Here is a 21,750-nt window from a genome sequence, read left to right on the forward strand (position 1 = left end):
ATTCCAAATGGGCCTGATGAGGCTGAGGCCATGGTTCTCTGTGGGCTAGATAAGTTCTTCCGACCCAAACTTGTCAAACCATGTCTTTATAGTACTTGCTTTGTGCACTGGGGAACAGTCATGTTGGAATAAAAAAGGGTCTCCCCCAAACCGTTGCCACAAAGTTGGAAGCATAGCAGTCACCATAATATCTTGGGGAAGCTTGGAATGCCCTTCACTGGAGATATTGCCCAAATCCTCATATCCTCATACATTATGCCTTGATGCATTATTAGGGACACAGCTGACAAGCCAGTGATGTGTAGCTGTTTGTTAGGAGGCTTAATGCCTGGTTCAGCCCCATCTCTTAAATTGCAGCCACTTAGGCTTTGTCCCATATTTTCTAGAGTGGATGATTAAAAGAAACCACTGTCAGGTTGTCTATAAAATCATTTAGTATTGACATTACACCATGTGTTTTAGTTGAATATATGATGATATTGTGTAATTTATTTTGTCGAGGCTTTGACTGGATCCTTTCATCCTTACAACATATCAAACTACCTTGGTATGTCCACTTACTTTGTCAAGCTAATGATTTTTAGCAAGATTTTCAGTAAAGACAAAACTCTTATGTTCAGCAGTTTGGCAAATAAACCCCTGGTATAAATGTAAAACAGCAGAGACACAAGAAAACAAAGTTTTCAAATTGGTTTATTTCCTCTTGAATAAAATACTTGAACAGTCTTTGAAAGTTTGAGGCACTTTGAAGTATGACAACAGTGAAGGCTGGATTAAATATTACTCTGAAACCAGTTCTAGAAACATACTGCTTCAATGACAGAAACATGCCTAAACACAAGGTGAATGGATTAGAGTAGCTAAGGGTGGGGTTGTCTATTGTAACCTATGTGTGTACTATATGTTCCCAGTTGAAAGCATGCATCATCTGCTTCAGATTGCAGAAAATAAGTGTTTATTTTGAAAATAATCAGGTTTGCTATTCCCTTACCTCACCCCTATTTGAATATAACACTGCAAGGTTTATGAAATAGATAAAGGCTTTGCACGCAATGACCTTAAAACCAACAACCTCAGCAGATGTTAACCAAAAAGCCAACAGTGACACAGCCCTGTTTCATTATAAGTATCAAAATATTTCACATTTTATTTGCTTCCAGCACCACTCATCCACACTACAGCCAAAAAACTCCCCAAAACACCAAACATGCATCCTTCCAACAACAATACTAATTCTTCAGACTTCATGACAAATTGTGCATTTGTACAGTACTTTTTGCTGCATTTTCAAAGTTGGGTTGAGGGTACAATCACACACTTACAAAAGTTAAATTTCTGCATGTTAATCCAGTTCAGTGGCAGTCTAGGGTATGCAGGATGCATAGCTCCAAGTTGTCTGTTTATACTTGGGCGTTTTAACTGGAATTAGTGATGTTTGACTAGGTAAGTATGTGTATTAAGCACAGGATGTCACACAACAGTAGCGAAGAAAATTCTTGATACTGGATTTGATAGTTCCTGTAAGTTTTTGTCTTTTATATTTCCCAAACAGTGCACTGTAGTTCTCCAGTAGGTGTGATTGAAATGTTCAGTTGTTTTGTCTTAAGTTGCACCTCACACACAGATCCTCCAGCTGTGTTTCAGTGCACTCCTTATTGAACTAAAGAGATTTGCCTCTATATCCAGACAGAGGTCTTTCCATTTTTTACAATAGTTGCAGCCTTTTCTGTGGCTGATTTGGGCCTTGCCCCCTGTTTCTCCTGAACTGTATTGACTCGGTTTTGTTCTGCCATAGTTCCTCCAGACACTGGACTACTTGCTCTAGAGGTTTGCTGGTTGTTTTTGGTTTGATAAGTTTGAAAGGCCATGTCGAGTTGCTCCTGGGCCACCCGGAGGTGCCGGTGAAGGCTTGCCAAATCAGAGGGGATGTTTTCATCAGGGCTGATGCACTGCTGCTCCTGGGCTACGTTGGCCACGTTCTGCTCATGGGTGATGAGGCTGTTAGGGATCCTGCTAGGTTTGTCCGTCTTCATCACAAGGTTGTACCCTGGAGGGGAGCCTTGGATGTTGCGAGTGAATGGGCAGCCGTAGGACGTCCGCCGACCTCGGTTCCTCTTCATGCGTAGTGTGTCACGAAAGGTTCCAATTCCCAGGTGAAGCATCTCACACACATTTAGTACTAGACAAAGGCAGCTTACCACATACATGATGAGGAGGAAGATTGTTTTCTCTGTCGGCCTGGAGATGAAACAGTCCACTCTGTGTGGACAGGGGATCCTGTTGCATACATATGAAGGACTAACGCGAAAACCATAGAGGAGATATTGTCCTGCTAGGAAAGCTATTTCAAAAATAGCACGTGACATGAGCTGAAGAACATAGATCCTCATCAGCCCTTCCTGCATTATTCTACGGCGGCCATCATGCTTTGGTGGGTCTCTGCTTGTGCTCACTGGTTCAGGTTTTGCCTCTTGCACCTCAAGCGTATCCTCATATATCATGGGCTCAGCATCATCATCTTCGTCCTCTTCTAAGACATCCTCTAGATGATGACTTTCTCTCCACCTGGAGTGAGGAGGCGGCTTTTTTCGGAGCCTGTTGTGTTTCCTGCGGTCCTCTTCTGACGTTCTGGCGATCTTGTGGATGGCGTAGCCCATATACATGATGGAAGGAGTGGAGATCATGATGATTTGGAAGACCCAAAAGCGGACGTGCGAGAGAGGGGCGAAGGCATCATAGCAGACGTTGTCACAGCCTGGCTGCTTGGTGTTGCAGGTGAACTTAGTCTGCTCGTCAGAGTAGATGGACTCTCCTCCGACTGCTGTGAGCACAATGCGGAAGATGATGAGCACAGTCAGCCACACCTTCCCCACAAATGTGGAATGGTGGTGGATTTCTTCCAGGAGGCGAGTGAGAAAGCTCCAACTCATGTTGCTCTGACAAGCTTTTCAACTAGAACCTGGAAAAAAAAAAACAATTTGTTTAGCTCAGCTGGTACGGACTTAAATAGGATCTGAGTTACAGACAAAACCTTTAAATTATGTACTAGTAATTATTGAAAAATACTTTGCTTTAGTTTATAAACCAAAGCATATCCAGTAAAGGGCTTGCAACTTTATAAATACCTCACAAATAGATTTGCTGTATGTCCCAAGCTCAAACTGACATCATTAAATGTCAGATTTATGGATAATATTTCAAAAACCTAAAGATATTAAAATCATACCATACAACTAATGATTTCTTATACTCTAAAATAAAAATGATACCCCTTTACTGAAACTTGACACACAAGGAGAAAATCAGATCACACAGAAATCACACCGCTGTCCTCTGACCAATAATCTGGGAAAGTATCACCTTGAGTTTTGCATGAAGCCCTGTTTAAGTCTGGGCTGATTTGCTCTTGTATTATCAATTTGACAGGTTGATTGATATCTTATTTTGTAATGTGCTGTTAAATATAAAAATGCAGGAGTGAGTAGGGGTCAATCAATATTGGTTTTTCAGGACCAATACCGTTTATAAATAGTTCATGAGACTGATATTTTGGACTGATATGCATTTATTATGATGTACAAAAAAATATTTAATTTTCAAAAGTAATAGTGCATGTTAAAAAAGTAAAAGAATAAGAACAATCTACCCCTTACTTTATCACAGTAGAAACAGGAAAACAGTAGGTGACATCAATTTCCCCTAACTGCTGATTCAAAGGAGAGGGTTTTATTGGGCTTTCTAACCATTTACATTTTTGATCGCTATTAATCTCAGAAATGCTACAGTGATTAATCTCACCTTTGTCACATTTTTAGATCCCACTATTTTGTATTTGCAACTGCTTTTGTTTCATTTTGTGTTTATGAATTATTTTGATCTAAGCGTAATTGATATCTTGTCTGGAGGCAGACCTGATTTCATTTTGAAAGAGAGGAGTTAGGGCCTGTGTCCATGGCCAGCTTTTTTAGCACTGGCAGCAGAGTTCTGAGTGATCAGTGCCCTTGGCAGAAACAATGGCATCAGCAGTTTTTGTCACCACACCTAAAGTGCTCTTAGTTGAGAAATGTTCAACTTTTGGAACAGCGCTCGTCAATGTCAATTTTCCCTCACTTGCCAATCAAAATCAAACATAGGTGGGACTTCTGACAGCAGCACAAGAGAGACCGATCTGACTCGTCTTTCTTTATCTTTTTTGAGGATAGTTTTCAGGTCAGCAGCTGCTGCCTATGTCAGGACAGGATACCTATACATTGTCTGCATGCCTTCTGTTTAATATTTCCTTAAAATATGGAAATATAAAGCACATCGAGCTATTTTGAAACAACCTTACAGGTTCCACTAAGGAAAGCCGGATATATTTTTTATAATGTAGCAACAAGGAATTCCGGTTAAAAAGCACTCTGAAAATGAGGTTGTCAGCACTGCCAGTGCTAAAAAAAGCCACCTTTGGAAACAGGCCCTTAAGGTCCCTGCAAAGTGATTAAAAAGAAAATATTTATTTTAGTTTTGTTGTTTGACAGACCACTGTGTTATGAACCACCAGGCTTAATTTCAGCCATGAATGACATCTCTTAGTTTATAAAATCAAGCTTCAAAATCATTTAAAATCTACAGTAATATCTGCTCCAGGATGGTGTGGGTGTGTCGGTTGAAATAGCTGAAGCTACATGCACTCAAGAGGAATACAATCCTCGAGAGAAGTTGGGGATTTAATTTACTGTTTTCTGGCACAAATCTCCCTGTTATAATAGTTTTAATGACCTGTCGGCCACTGTGGCTGATATATTTGGGATATTTTCCTCAGAGTAAACAAAACAACATGTAATTGGCTGCTAACTTTCAATGAAGACAGTCACATCAACTAACAACAGACTGAACTGAGATGAACTGCTCGGTTATTTGATATTGTTGTAGTGTTAGGGGGGCGGGGTAGTTCCCCATCAAGACCGGTGATGTCATGCGCTCAGATTCTTGCCCTGCTTAAATAAAACCAAGCCAGGAAAGGGTGAGAAACTTTCCAATGGTCTAAATTCAAATTTAGTCACAGACAGATCTCAGAGTTTTCACATGTTTATAGCAGCCTTATTCCAACATATCTAGTGTGTTAAGACACAAATTTTGGATTTCACTTTACAGGGTCTTTAGGACACGATTATAACCATTGAAAAAGGGCCTTGTTATGGAATGAAAACTAAATAAGGGAACAGTAAAATGGTATATGTTTGATAACACAAGGTACAGATGAAATTTGACTTGTTTATTTTTTTAATGTAATGAGACATCAACGAGCAGTAGCTTCCTTTTTTTACATGACTCTGGCTGCAGTGAGATGTTGCAGTGGTTTAAGTAAAGAGTGCTGAAAGGGACAACAGAGCATGCATCTCGTTGTGATTAAAAGAATTCACAAAATTATAGACCCCAGTTAATTGCGATTAACACATTAATCCAGCCTTAGTTTTTTACATGCTGTAAAGTCCCCTAGACAAACTGTAATTTGTTTTCAAGGTCAAATATGAGAACAAATGTTGGCATAGTAGGAGTGTTAAACTAAAAGAAGTAGTAACAAATAATTGGTATCAGTACCAACATCGGCTAAATTGTCATTTTAAATGTATATCAGTATTCACCCTGATTTTAGCAATTATTGCATCTCTAATTATAGCAAACATAATACAAAGCATACAGTAAGTAACCTATTTGATCCTTAAGTTTGTGCAGATTATTTTCAGTTTTATTTTTTAAGCAAGAAAAAAAATGTAAATACTGCCATATGATGTACTGTATTTTATGTTTCTGTCATCCTCGGTTCAGTGTCAAGAATTAAGAGATTTTGTTTCCTCAGTGCATTTGTCTTTGTATATTTACAAGAAAAAATCCTATACATATTATTATGAAAAACAGAAAAGGGAAATGGTTTTTAAGAATCGGCATGGACGTGCAGTTGTCAATCGAAAGATCTTTTGTGTGTTTAAAATTTAAAAAAGTGTTATCAGAAGAGTTTCTTTAGTTTGTAATGGGATGCTTGTTTTGCACGAGATGTAAAAAACTGTAAAAGATCAATGATCCTTGCAAACAAACACATAAGTCTGATAACTCTGATAGTCATTTTAGTTGCCAGTTAGTTTTCTATCAGTAACCCCACTGCACATTAATATCACTATTTCAACAATAATCTATTTGGCTAAGAAATGCTTCATGCTTTTTAATCACTGTTGTTTTGTAATTCTTGGTTTCATTTTTTCTATCTATGAACTGACATACACATAGAAATCCTTAAAGCTTTGTAAGGATGTTTTCTTAGTTTTAATTATTAGTTAACCTGCAGTTTGCAAATTCTGTGATTTTCATATTAACCTTTGTCATCAACATGATTTGCTGATGTAGAGGGACATTGTCTGACTGCACAGCCAAAGATTTTGGCTTGAGATAAAGTCAGAAAGTGACGTGATCACTATCTAAACACACAACATGCACTCATTCTGCTCTCATTCAGAGCTGAACAACAGAGAGAAGATGCAAACAGAAAAAAAATCCTTCAGCCACTCAAAACCCCACCAGCAACAACAATCATTTTGATTGTAGCTTTGACCCGAGAACACGCCCAGCACTTCACAAGCGTGACAGACTGCAAACACAAACTGAAGCTGACAGAGCTCTGAATGTATGAAAAGACTGTTCTCTGCTCAAAGTGCTATTTCAGAAGCATACTGTACTGTGCATTTCACCGCATCAAGCCAAGGGTCACACACAAACGCACATAGTGGAACAGCTGACATGGACCCTCACAGTGTCACAGTCATTGTAGACTCTGTGAGGTGAATGAAGCTGCGAGGAGGAGACAGCGAAGAGCTTCTGTCCTCCTCTTTCAGAGCTGCAGAGTTCATGTTGATCTCATGACCGCGGCGCTCTATTCCCTGGCGTGGGATGTGCCATCTCCCCTGCCATCTGAGTGAACAGGAGAGGCTTGTTGCTCTGCCATGAGGCCTCCCCTCCGGATCCAGCCTTGACGAGGCTGGGGAGGGGGGGACCGCCACATGGAGACAGATGGCACCTATGGTGGGCAGCTCATGTGTGCCTCAGGATGGCATGACAGGAGGAGACTTTACACAGTATATACACTAAAGTTTGAATGAATCTGTCTTTATGGCATCAACGGTACACATTAATATCTAATTATATCACTCCATTGTAGCTTCAGTGAACTTGAAGTATCTGTGGAAGTAACCTGGCGCTTGCTATGTTGAGTAAATGCTGCCTTTTTTTGCCTTTAATTTTCTGTACGGGCATTGATAAAAGCATTTTTCTCTTTAAAAAGGAGGCAAATTTGCTTGTTTGTTAAAAAAAAGACTCAGCCCCACACTGACATTAGCAATATTAATGCAACAGCACTCATTAAAAAAGCACACATCCACTTAATATACGACTCAAGGTCATGTTTAGTTAGGTGTCTTTTCATACATTTTGGCAAAAGTGTCATACAAAGCTAATTTCTCTTATTATTTACTCTTTTTATTTTTCATTTAATGCATGTTTTGGAAATAGGCTAAGAAAGCCATGTGGTTTTTAGGACTTAAATCTTTCAAAATATGAAATATATGATTGTATTTATAATACAAAGGGGCTGCTGCTGTGTAAGTATCAAAAATGTAAATGTAAATGAATCAGATGACTTCAGTACTCCTCAAAATAGTCTCTTATTTTCAAGTAAATTCCAGAAAGGCTTTAAAGTAGTGGTTTGCCAGTGTTGTATTAACTTCAATGAACGAATACAGGATATAAAAGATCAGGTATTAAATATGCAGGCCTAATAATCTTGCAGTTATTGAGCATCACAAAGAAAGTAATTTACGGTTGCATTTCTTTTATAGCAGAATATTCAGATTTAAAGTATCCTTGCAGTTGCATTAAATGATCTTTCATCAGCATTAATTAAGACAGGACCTGTTAGATAGTCTGTCATGTATCTATGATAAAATCTGCATCCACAGGAAAGTCAAACAGACGCAATCGCACTGTTCCTTTAGGGAAAAACAAAACAAAACAAAAAACAACCCACCTGGAATAGTCGCACAAGCATTTCCCATCCTGAAGGTCTCCTCTGCCCCTCTCTAGAAATCCCCTCCAAAATCTCCTCCATTGAACACCTCTCTCATCCTCATGTCCAGCCTTTCTTCACAACTTCCAGAGTAAAAAAAAAAAAAAAAAAAGTTACAGTTTTAGGCTAAACTTTCTTTTTAACCCTGACTCCTTCACTCTGTAAAAGAAGTGAGGTCTTACTGCTGTGAATGCCTTACATTCTGACTTGTGTCTGGTTTCTATTACACCAGCCTTCTGCCTGAGAAGGAAGTATAAAAAACAGAGGGGCAGAAAAAAATCCTCCTCTGGCGAGTGACCCTCATCCCAGGGTTCAGACTTGAGGATATCTCAGTGCAGATCGAAACGAACACCGGGCTGAGGGAGCGTGTTAATCGCAACGCAGCCGACCTCCCCCCAACACTCATGTGCAACATTTGAAACACAGATGATGAGGGTCTCTCTCCTTCCCTCTCTCTCTTCTCTCACTTTCTCTCTCTCTCTGCATCTCTATCCATCTTTGACTCCCAGCTTGCAGATTAAACTCTTCATGCCTCCTAACCATCTACATCAGAGGGAGCGCTGTCATTAAAAGGCTGATGTAGAGTTGTATTATACTTATCACATTTATAAATATTCTCAAGACCCCCCTTTCCCACTCACACATCATCCAGTGAGTGCTGATCAGCCAGCTCTATATTGTCTGTCAATGGCATAACAGTTTACAGTGTGTGACAGTTATGAAAAAACAACTTTAGGGAGACAAATACAGGGAGTCTGAGGACAAAAATGTCACCGAGACATTAGCCACCTTGCCTCAGTGCAGATCCGCCAGAATGTAACCAGCAGGTACGCTCTGTCATATCAAGTGTCATAATATTTAGATCCTTTATCCAGGCAGATGGCCAGATAGCAGAACAGTGGATGGATCACACTTTGCTCTCCCTTTACACCTCCTTTTATCTGATTTCATGTTTAACGTACAGGCCCGGGGAGCGTGGTAGCACACATGGTGACTTAAAAGCTTTGGATAGTTTTAAAAAAACAAGATGCTTTCTTTCACACAAACTACTCAAAAAATAGTTTTGGGAATCTGGGGAAACAAGACAGTCAAAGTGGAGATGAGGAGGTGATTCATGCAGGATGAAAACTGGAAAGGAATTTCCCCCTTTCACTCGTTGTGCCAGATCTTGCTGTCAACTTTGGGAAGTGATTTTAACTCAACTGCTTTTAATAGAGGACAGATAAAGGGGTTAGGGTCTGGCTTACATTAATGAAATGTGCCTGCTCAGTGTCACAGTGACCATATTATTCTAATGTTACTGTCACAGGGCCCTCAATAACCCTTAGTTATGACCTGCATACAGCTATAAAGCAAAGAATAACATTAGTTAGGTCGCCATCAATCAGATCAGCACTGTAATTGAAGATGAAAAAGACCTCCTTTCAGAACTGGAAATAAATAGTAAGAATATGAGAGGTGGAAAAAGTTCATGACTTTTGTAGTAAAGTAAAAGTACTATTACTATGGTTAAAATGGACTTAAGTTAAAGCACTGGTCTATTTCTTTTGTGAAGTTAAAGTAAAAGGTATTTAATTTAAAAGTACTCTTTAAGAACTGAGTACACATTGAGGAGTTGTAGAGTAAAATATGTTTTTTCATTATTGGTAAGATAAACAGGAACATATGTCTCCAACAAGGTTGTTCAGGTACAGTCACATCTCTACAGTGCCGTGAAAAAGTATTTGCCCCTTTCTGATTCCTCAGTTTTTTTTTTACATATTTATCACACAAAGTAAATGTTTCAGATCATCAAACCAATTTTTATATTTCACAAAGAAAACCCAAATAAATACAAAATGCAGTGTCTGAATGATTATCTAATTTCTTAAGGGGGGAAAAAAATCCAAACCCATCTGGCCCTATGTGATAAAGTAATTGCCCCCCTTGTTAAATCATGAGTTAACTGTGATTCACCACAGTTCTTGGAGAGCTGAGTTCAGTTTCACTGGCTACACCCAGACCTGATTACCGCCAGATTTGTTGAATCAAGAAATCACTTAAAAAGAAGCTGTCAGACAAAGTGAAGTAGGCTACAAGATCTCAAAAAGAAATACATCATGCCATGATCCAAAGAAATTCAAGAAGAGATGAGAAACAAAGTGATTGAAATCTATCACTCTGGAAAAGGTTACAAAGCCATTTCCAAGGCTTTGGGACTCCAGCAAACCAAGGTCAGAGCCATTATGCACAAATAGAGAAAACTGGGAACAGTGGTGAATCTTCCCAGTAGTGGTCAGCCAACCAAAATGACTCCAAGAGTGCAGCGATGACTCATCCAGGAAGTCACAAAAGAACCCAGAACCACATCTGAAGACCTGCAGGCCTCACTGGCCTCAGTTAAGGTCAGAGTTCATGACTCAACCATAAGAAAGACACTGGGCAAAAATGGCATCATGGGAGAGTTCCAAGGCCAAAACCGCTGCTGACAAAAAAGAACACAAATGCTCATCTCACATTTTCCAAGAAACATCCCGATGATCCCCAAGACTTCTGGAGAACTATTCAGTGGACTGACAAGACAAAAGTTGAACTTTATGGAAGGTGTGTGGCCTGTTACATCTGGAGTAAAAAATAACACAGCATTTGATGAAAGATCATCATGCCAACAGTCAAACATGGTGGTGGCAGTGTGATGGTCTGGGGCTGCTTTGCTGCTTCAGGACCTGGACCACTTCCTGTGATTGATGGAACAATGAATTCTGCTGTCTACTGGAAAAATCCTGAAGATGAATGTCCGGCCATCAGTTTGTGCCCTCAAGCTCAAGCACTCCTGGGTTATGCAACAGGACAATGACCCGAAACATACCAGCAAGTCCACCTCTGAATGGCTCAAGAAAAACAAAATGAAGGTTTTGGAGTGGCCAAGTCAAAGTCTGGAACACCCTCCAATATGGCTGAATTAAAACAATTTTGCAAACAAGAGTGGGCCAAAATTCCTCTACAGTGATGCCAAAGACTCATCACCAATTACCACAAACATTTGATTTCAGTTATTGCTGCCAAGGGTGGCACAACCAGTTATTAGGTTCAGGGGGCAATTACTTTTTCACATAGGGTCAGATAGGTTTGGATGTTTTTCCCCCCTTAAAAAATTAAATAATCATTCAGACACTGCATTTTGAATTTACTTGGGTTGTCTTTATGAAATATAAAAATTGGTTTGATGGTCCGAAACATTGAAGTGTGATAAATATGCAAAAAACTGAGGAATCAGAAAGAGAGCAAATACTTTTTCGCGGCACTGTAAAACTACAACTACACTTTTAAAGTGTTAAATATTTTGCCGTATTACAGAGCTGCAGTAACTTTTGAAAATCTCTGGTAAGGTGGGTCTCCTCAGGCAAAAACAAAGCAGAGAGTGGACCTCATGGCAAGAAAATGCTGAATGATGGAGAATACAAACTATGTGTCCTTTAGGAACATCTAAAATCACAGGTGAGATAACTTCACTTATACTGCAAACGTGTCTAACATCAAAAACAACAGTCCACCAGAAACATGAACAAAAGAACTCCAGCAGGGATCACTGTACAACAGACTACATCCAAACACAACTAAAACACATGTAAACACTCTGCCCAAGGGCATGATGGGAAACTCTGCCCACATATCCCCCCAGAGTTGAAATCACAGTGGGCAGAGCCTCTATCAACTGACTCTTTACAGCAGTGATCATCAACTGGGGGCCATATCAGGCTTCCCAAAGCTCCCTGTCTGATCCCCAAAAAACTATTCAGGTATTGATAAGAAAAAGAATTTGCTGGTTTTAAGGTGTCCTTCATCTTTAAATCCCTAAAGCTATCAAAGCAACCCCAATACTATCAAGAATGCATTTGTTTTATCAAGAATGATTGAACACTTGATTAGATTTTTACAGAAATCCATCTGTCAGCCATTATTGGTAAATATGATGCATAATGAACACATGATTAGTCCATAATCAGCCTGGTCCTGATTATATCTGCATTTTCTTTGTCATCTTTTTACCCCAAGCTTTTGGAGAGTGCAATTCCTGTTTCCTTCATGTGTTTTTCACCGACTGGGCACAGCATGCTCTCATCAAATCCAGTAATGAGCACCCTGACAGCCTAGGGAATATGTAGTTAAAATACCTCAGTCACCCCCTCATAGATGGCAGCTGTATAGGTGTCAGGGACTGATCTTACTGTTTATGCCTAAAAATTACATATGTTTAAAAGAAGAAAGAAATTCTAATTCAACAAAGTGTTCATTAGATTATAACGTTTATTCTACTTTAGTTAATTTGAAAGCCTGGCCCCCAAAGAATCTGTCAAGGCAAATGCTGGCCCTTGTGCAAATGTATTTGATGACCCATGTTTTACAGAGATGAACTAACACTGGTGGAGCAACACTATTAAATAACTCCAACACTGAAGGCCATTTCACTCAGAATGGAGTTAAAATCATAACAGTCATAAACATTTTTGTTTGTTTTTCAATTAAACTCATGTATGGTATTGTGTCTCAGGGCTCTCTGGATCACTGATATCAGTCTCAGACACCTTTGATAATTAGTTTGCCAGGTGAGCCTAATTAAAACTACTTCAGAAGGACATTCCACATTATTAAGCAGGCCACAGGTTTCAAGCAATATGGGAAAGAAAAAGGATCTCCCTGCTGATGAAAAGCATCAAATATTGCAATGCCTTGGACAAGGTATGAAAATATTAGATATTTCAGGAAAACTTAAGTGTGACCATTGTACTGTGAAGGAATTTGTGGCTGATTCAGAGCGCAGACAAGTTCGTGCAGATAAAGGCATAATGAGGAAGGTTTCTGCCAGACAAATTCTCGGGCTTAAGAGAGCAGCTGCTAAAATGCCATTACAAAGCAGCAAACAGGTATTTGAAGCTGCTGGTGCCTCTGGAGTCCCACCAACCTCAAGGTGTAGGATCCTCCAGAAGCCTGCAGTGGTGTATAAACCTAGTATCCAGACACCCCTAACCAATGTCCACAAGCAGAAATGGTTGCAGTGGTCCAAGAAATACATGAAGACTCATTTTCTAACAGTCTTGTTTACTGATGAGTGCCGTGCAACCCTGAATGGTCCAGATGGATGGAGTAGTGGATGGTTGGTGGATGGCCACCATGTCCCAACAAGGCTGCCACGTCAGCAAGGAGATGGTGGAGTCATGTTTTGGGCTGGAATCACAGGGAGAGAGCTGGTAGGTCCCTGAAGGTGTGAACATGACCTCGGCAAAGTACATAGAGTTTCTGACTGACCACTTTCTTCCATGGTACAAAAAGAAGAACTGTGCCTTCCATAGCAAAATTATCTTCATGCATGACAATTCACCATCTCATACAGCAAAGAATACTTCTGTGTCATTGGCTGCTATGGGCATAAAAGGAGAGGAACTCATAGTGTGGCCCCCATCCTCCCCTGACCTCAACCCTATTGAGAACCTTTGGAGCATCCTCAAGCAAAACATCTATGAGGTGGGAGGCAGTTCACATCGAAACAGCAGCTCTGGGAGGCTATTCTGACATCTTGCAAAGAAATTCAAGCAGAAACTCTCCAAAAACTCACAAGTTCAATGGATGCAAGAATTGTGAAGGCGATATCAAAGAAAGGCTCCTATGTTAACATGTTACTTGGCCTGTTAAGATGTTTTTGATTGAAATAGCTTTTGATTTCAGGAAATATGACCTCCTAATGCTGCGAATTCAACACATGACCATTTTCAGATCTTTACAACCTATAAAATGTTTTGAAACTCTGTTGTGCATAATAATATGGAACAGTGCATTTTGAGTTTTTTTTATTCAAGAAAAAAATAGTTATCACTGGGAGCTGTGTTCAATAAAATCTGAATAATTCTCTAACGGTTGATTACCTGAAAATTATATTGACTGTCATTTGCAGCAATATCTAAGAAAATCAAAGAAAAAAATATTTGCATAATAATTTGGAACACGGTGCAGTCAGTAGAGCTGGAGAAAGTACACGAGTGTTGTACTCAAGTAAAAGTAACAGATACCCTGGTTAAAATGTACTTAAGTGGAAATAAAAGGACTGATTTCAAAATGTACTCAAAATGTACAAGTACGCTAAAAAACTACTCAATTACAGTAATTTAAGTAAATATTTTAGTTACTTTACACCCTTGAATATGAGATAGTCTGAGGAGAAGAACAAACACAAATGCAGAGAGACATAGTGAAGAAAGACACTGTATAAGCACATCATTTAGATCTTATTTAGTCTGATTAGTTTATAGTCTGAAGAAAGCTCAAAGAGCCAGCCATCTGGGCCCTGCAGGATCTGTCCTCTGCAGGCCTCGCCTCCGAGGCTCCCCTCTCTGTCTGACAGAGGAGATGTGGCATAGCGAGCACCCCTGGTGCAGCACTGAGGAGAAGGAGACGGGGGATGCTGCTGGAATGACTAGAGCATTTGGGGTTTGGACATGTGCTAACCCTAAGGGACGGATATGCACGTGTTTTTTAAGTTCAAGCGCATTCCTTTTTATCCAAAAATTTTCCCGTCTTCCAAAACACACAGATGGTCCAAAGCGAAGCATTAATAAATGAATGTTCCTCTAAAGTCAATTAGAGTTTACGTTCCTAGACAGTTGGTGGATTTACAAACAACACTCATTCATGAAGAAATGACATACAGACCTTTAATATGAATAAATGTTATGAACTACAAATGTTATGCTATTATGCCCTTAATGTTACTTCAACTAAGATAATATTTTATTATATTTCATGTTAAATAGACAAGTCTTTTAAATTCTCACCATTCACGTTTTGAATGGTGAGAATTTAAAAGATTACAAAAAAATCTTCCTTGGTTTAAAAAAAAAACCTCATTTAAATTTATGGATCTTCTTAGAAAAATACATATGCAGCAATGTCAACGTATTCCCCAACAATAGTCTATTTATTGTTCCTCAGTAAAATAAATGAATATAAATAATAAAATCTACAGTTTTCACAAACAGTTGATCAGTCTTTGAAAGTGTTTTGACATTTCTGAACAGCCAAAGTAAAAAAAAAATGCACAAATGCATTGAGTCTATGACTTTCTAGTTCGGAAAACGTTCCTATGTCCTCGGACATCTCAGGCTACTCTAGCTTTGGGAAACCATGGTTCATGCTGATAAATATTGATTGGACTGCCGAGAGCCAGGAAAATATAACTGCATTCCCCTGTGAGACATTGTTTGACATTGCTGTTGTCACAAGGACTGGCATCATGTGACAGCCAAATAGGAGTGTTTAATATTCATTAGGTCAGAGTTATATTTAATGGTTAGTGTAAAAAAAGATCTGATTTTTTTATTCCTGGTCACATCTGTGGTTAAGAACAGCTATGAAAAACACAACGTGACAGCTGACAAACATGACGACAAACTTGATGGGCTTAAAGGACAAAATTATTTAGTGAAAATTTTCAAAACTTTTTTGGAGGGGGGGTCAACTGAAATTTGTTTAAGTATGTATTAATTAAAAAAAATTGAAATCAAATATTGTTTTATTCCCAGACTGTTTCACCTTTCAGAGGTCACTAGGAGCTGTGAGGGTTTGAAGTGATGCAACACGGAGGAGTGAACATCTCAACAACTCTCCTTGGCCACCACCAATGTCATCACAAGAGTTTTAGCCTCATGTATTTACTGAACAAAGTTGATGCGAGCAGACTGGGGGCTGTGGAGGTCTGTCTTTACGTAACAGGATAAGCTCCGACCATGTGACTTCGAAGTCCCCCCCCACCCCAAGAGAAAAGAGTGACACAAAACAACAGAGCAAAAACATGCAACTCGGTGCTCCTCAGACTCCTCCTTTCTTTCTCCCATCCTTTCTTCATCTTCATACTATCATTAAGCGGCTCTCGCCAGGCTGTGAGGGGCTATCCCATAGGCAGCCTGAGAGTGGTGGCAGTCCCATCTCATTTGCTCATTTTTCTCCCAGTTTCTCAGCTGAGCCTATCCTACCCTGGGGCAGAATGCGTCCCGTGCCAGTTTTTCTAAGGCTGGACTCCACTGAAGCCACTGAGATGAAAAGCCTTGAGGTGGATGCCAACAACTTCCCTCAGCCAGGGCTCTGCGTCTCCCACATATACAAGCTAAGAAACTTGTTTGAGTGTGCGATGCACTGTTAAAACATCACACTCACTGAAACAAAAAAAACTGCTTTAAATGTGGCTGTAAGTTGCTCAAAATAAAGCCATTTCCATCCACAAATAACAAACACAACCTTCTTTTAATGTTAATCGAAAGTGATATAAGAATACACCTTTAAAAAACAAGTCTGAGTAATATAAGAGATAAAGTCCTCATCTCCAGTCATCTGAACCTCCCCTACAGTTGTAAGCTTGTATGAATTAATTAACATACATAGAAAAAGGTTTTTTTAATAGGCTATTTTTCATTGTAAAGAGCCTGCTTTCTTTTATGTAATAAATAGCCTTGAAATAATGCAATAAAGCAGGTAATTTTAAATCACAATTACTACAACTAAATAAAAAGCTTCATCATCTGACCCTTACGCTGAACATCAAGGTCAAATTTTATCTCCTTTTTCCAAAAAAGAGTGGGACTTCAATTAAAGTCATCAGCTCTTATAATATTTTGCTATAATAACAAGTCTTATAGGAGCTTACAGTTACTATCAGTTCACAGAAAAGTAGTTAACATGGAGGAAGTATGGTTTTGTTCAGCAGGTTGCACCGGCATTGTTGATGATAACGGGCTGTGGGCTAAGAGATGCCTGAGGTCATTATGATCAGCCTTTGGTCAGAGCTAACATTACCTTTAAACATTACATTTAAATACATTTTCCATTAGGAAGAGACTAGACTAAGACTAGCCTAGATAGGTCTTTGATGATAAAACTCTGACAAAAATTTTACTAATTTTAGTGTTTCATCAAGAACACTAAAATTAGTAAAATGTTAGTGCTGGACTGCTGGACATTCAAAATCCATGATATTTTCCCACTGAGCATATAAGGTGTGTCAATATTTTCACCAGAGTTTTTTTTTAACACTGGTCGTGGGATCTACTCCAGGTCTCGGCGGCGTTTGAAAAAAGTTTGTAAAACATTGACCCTGTGGTGCACAATCAAACTCTAAATGACAAACTGGGCTTTAAGAATATGTGTGCAGCAGTAGTTTCACTTAAATTTTAAAAAGTTATGGGATTGTAGATAAAGATCTTTATTTAACACCCAGTAAACAATGAGTAAGACTTTAAACTTGTTCTCTATAATCACTCTGTGACAGTAATCTTCAAACTATTCACATATTTACAAAAAAGTTCTTTGGCTTCTTTGTGTTAGCTGTATTTGAGTCGTTATTCATAGCAGTCCCTGTTTCTGCAGTGACACAGAGGGCCACTGCAGAAACAGGCTCTCTCTTTCTCTCCACGTCAAGCTATTCTATACGATGTGACATGCGCAGTTTGACAAAGTATGACACAGCAATCGGACAAACTGGTTATCACAGCTTGTCACAATACATTGTGGGATACAAGGAAGCAGACACAAATAAAAAATGGCTTTAAAATGGCTTGAAAAAAGGATGAAAAGACGTTCAGTGTTTGAGTTCTTGGTGTGGATTTAATCTTTGAAGACTGTGGAAAGTCCTCCAAGTTCCAGGCAAGCTACAAAAGCTTCTGTAAGGGCTACAAAGGCATGTATAGCGTTGTTAGAATGGTGCAGCAGAGGGCTTCAGGAGGGAAAAAAGTAAGTGGCTACGATTTATGGTTCAAAAGTTATTTAACTTTGAATAACCTGTCTTTTCTTGTTGTATAAAACATTATCTTAGAGAGTTTAAGTTTTTTAAATTTATATAAATTTTAGTCCAGTATTATTGACTAAAACTAGACCAATTATTTTTTATCAACTGAAACACTAAAAATGACAAAAATGTGACTAACAGTCGTGAAATTTTAATCAAAGATTAAGACTAAATTTTATCAGCTACCAAAATCACCTCCACTATCGATGCAAATTAGCAATGGAATTTGCAAATATTACCTTCAATGCAAGTGATGTTGTGCTAAAGTGGATAACAAACTGAGCAAATTCCCTCAAATTTCATTATTTCTGTGTTTCAATCTCTCTCTTTCAGTCACTAAGAAACACTTGAACTAATGCCAGTGTTTTTAAAATGTGACATACAACTCATGTTGACTGGATTATAATTTTAAATGCTCATCTCATGGGCATTCAAAATGTTCAAAGAGAAATGCAGAAAGATATGAGAGAGTTAAGCACCTCTGCTTATTCTTAACACCAGGACCATGCAGTTAAAACTTGATGTTGATGTTATTGGATGTTTTGTTTTTTTATTAAGTTAATTATAAAGGAGAAAGATTAAAAAAAAATTTACTGATAGCCCGAAGTAGCTGAAATTGGTAAACACATTAAATTTAATATCAATAAAGGGAACCTTAGCAAAAAGGTGTTTTGCTTTTTTAAGAAAACAACTCAAAGGTGAATTCTTATGTAATTATATACTGTAATAAATTATACTGTAATAACATACATTAATTTTTATTGTTCTCCCTGTAATAATTTCTTCACTCCAACTGTAAAAGTGGTGAATTCCAATACAAAACCACCCCTCCAAATAAACAAAATAAGAGCGCTTTGCTTACAGAGCTGGAGGGGTTTAATCTTTGACATTATCTTGTCTTAACTGGCTATGTCACAGGCTTATCTTGGGCAGGCCCAAAGGAGCAGCAGACCTAGTCAGGGTCATTTGGACTAGCAGAGATATGTTTACTGCTGCTCCTTCCTTCCAGACGCCTTTGTGCTATTGCCCTTCTCCAACTCAGTGAACTCCAGACACTGGTAGCAACGCTGCAGGATCCCCTCTGATAACAGCAGCAGAATCCTCTTTCTGGTTATGCAACAACAGCTCTGATCAAAATGCACGTTTATGAATAATGTAAAATGAAGCTCTTAACTCATGCCATGTTTAGAAATAAAACGCTTAACCTGGGAAAATTACAAAGAAAGAACTAGTTATTGAGCAAAAAGCATTGATTAGAAAAAAAAAGATCTACAACCTTTGAAATCATTAGTTGATGTTATAAAAATGTTACTCATGCCGTTGCCCACATTCACTGAAAAAACAAGGCACAAGCTAAAAGATATAAAATAACCCATATAGTATTTATGACATGCATGTTTGCTCTCCTACAGTTGTGTGGTTTATGCCTGCACTCATTTGTCAGTGGATGTTTTTATCCACTAGATGGCACTAATGCTTCTAACCATCACTGGCTCCTCATGAACTTTCACAAACGTGTTGAAAACCTTGACTTCACTGAAACTATTGGAGGTTAATGACCTGTCTAGACTGTTTTGACCTAGTCAGCAAATAACAGCTCTGATACTGGGAGCAATGACCTGGCTGATCCCGGAACTAAAAAAACACGACTAAGCATGAACCACACATGAGTAAAGTACTTGAAGGCATTCAGATTTACTGGAAATTCCAATGTTTATTACAACCAAAGTATTTCAGTGGGGTTGAATGATACTAGGTTTCATTGCTGCTAATGTTGCCATTGTGTCTTTTACTTCAGTGATGGAGTGATGTGTTTATTCAAACAGTTTCAAATCCTTTCAGGGGTATCATCAAATCAAACTTGAGATAATCTTTTTCATATCAATGGTTCTGATAGAGCTTTGGTCTTCTGCATCCTAGGCAGCCCCTTTAAATTTAGAGTATGTAAGTTCCACCGAGGGGCTCAGGATCATAATAGCAACAAACAATGACAAGCAATCTCCAAACCCTTTGGCAGTCATCGTCTATCTCAGACAGTTATTCCCCTGGGACCAGTGAAACCAAAGGTAAGTGATAAATGTCACAAGATTTCCTTTTCCATGTGGTGTTAACATGTGTAACACAAAGGCTGTTGATTCTTTATTCCTGGAGAACTGCCATTCATCAGCTGAGTCAGTCCCACAGTAGAATGTACATAAGATACCATGGCTTTACTCATGCTCACTTCAGCAGTATAATCCTAAAAGCAACTAATTTCACTTTCAATTTGATTTTTTAAGAATTAAGGGAAACTAAAACTAAAATAAAAAGATCATGCTGCAGACTTATAGAAAGTCATTTTAGGTATTTCCTTATGAGTAGAAGAAAACTTTTAAATTGCACTTTTTTTTCTTCTTAACTTTGATTCCCTTACAACCTGAAACACTTCAAAAAGTCACACCAAACTGCTGTTTGGGTTTATACAGTGTCAAGCAAATCTGTAGATCAAGTTACAATGTTTGATATATGATTGGATTGTTAGCTGCACTTTTATGCAGGTACTTGTTTACAGGGACACATAAACCATCTTAAGAATACAGCTGAGGGGAGCTCACAAATGTAACCCAGAGTACTCATAGTGAAAATCACAGCCCTTGAGTACAGATTCTACATCTCCATGTAGATGCTGTAAATGGAGAGTAGATGTTGAGTAAAGATGTGGTGCTCAGCTTTGCACACCTCCACTAAATTAACCACTCTGTCCAACAAAACCTCCACCTTATAAGGTTTATTCAATAAACAGTAAAGAACTGTTTTGTGTCATTGATGAATTTCAAATAATTGAGGAATTAAGCTATTAAAAGTGGCCTTCCTGGTTAATTCTGCAAGTAATCTTAGAATGCTTTGCCAGAAAGGCCACCTTTAACAGCTTTTCTACCTCATTATATGAAACCACTATAGTGATGGACTTCTAATTTACAGTTATTTAGCATGATGTACAGACTAAACTAAAAATATACGTACAAAAAAAGAGTAGCCACTTTTCGATAGATATTTTAATGTGAAAATTCTAAATACTGTACCTTTAATAAAGACATTAAATAAATTAGAGACATGATATGATACATGAAAGAGAGTAATACTCGGTGCATAGGTACCTGTGTAATCAGGATAGATTTGAAATGTTTAAAAGAAATAGAAAACATTAAAACTGGATTGATTTTCCAGTAAAATTACAACATTTTACATCTGTGAGTTGCAGCGATGCAATGAAACCTAAAAATGCAAAAAACCCTTTCAAATTTGGAAAACTCGATTTGATGAGAAAAACATATATTACTCTACTTTCTCTCTGATCAGTTACTTGAACTTAAAAACTTTCCATCTATATGACTGAAAATTATTATTTATATTTCTTAAGAAAAATACAGTCAATCCTATTTCAATCTATTACAAGAGAAGTCTACAAAAGAATTATACTCAAGAATTTTACTCATAAACCAGTCTCATGTGTTTATAGAATTTGGAAAAATTATAAAATAAAAATCATGATATCATTGTTTTTTAGGCCCAGTATCATGATACATATCTTTGTAGATATTAGATGAAAAAAATTACAAGCAAATCTTTTTTTGTAACACTGACTTATAGTTCTGTACAGTTTCACACATCCAGATCAGTTCACACACTGTTTAAAATCAGAGCCCCTTTTTGTGTACAATAGCCAACAGCTGCAGAGGATAGCTGTTGACGTAATTCATGTCATCAAAGTGAAACTAAAAGTCAAAAAATGATCAATTTAAGGCTGTACCTACCAGTCCATGTGAATCAAGCAGGATCTTTTTCTTTTCTTTATTGCATGTGATCC

At 38.3% G+C, this 21,750-nt stretch overlaps 1 protein-coding gene across 1 annotated transcript; it reads right to left on the reverse strand.

Moving 5' to 3' along the window:
- Positions 1 to 776: 776 nt before the first annotated feature.
- gjc2 (gap junction protein gamma 2) lies at positions 777 to 21,750 on the reverse strand. Its single transcript, XM_041803721.1, has 2 exons — positions 21,698 to 21,750; positions 777 to 2,959 (listed from the first exon to the last, which is right to left on the reverse strand). The coding sequence occupies exon 2, from the start codon at positions 2,928 to 2,930 to the stop codon at positions 1,677 to 1,679; it is 1,254 nt and encodes a 417-aa protein (XP_041659655.1). The 5' UTR covers positions 2,931 to 2,959; positions 21,698 to 21,750; the 3' UTR covers positions 777 to 1,676.

Source organism: Cheilinus undulatus, linkage group 13 (assembly GCF_018320785.1).
Source record: "Cheilinus undulatus linkage group 13, ASM1832078v1, whole genome shotgun sequence".
NCBI classification, from domain to species: domain Eukaryota; kingdom Metazoa; phylum Chordata; class Actinopteri; order Labriformes; family Labridae; genus Cheilinus; species Cheilinus undulatus.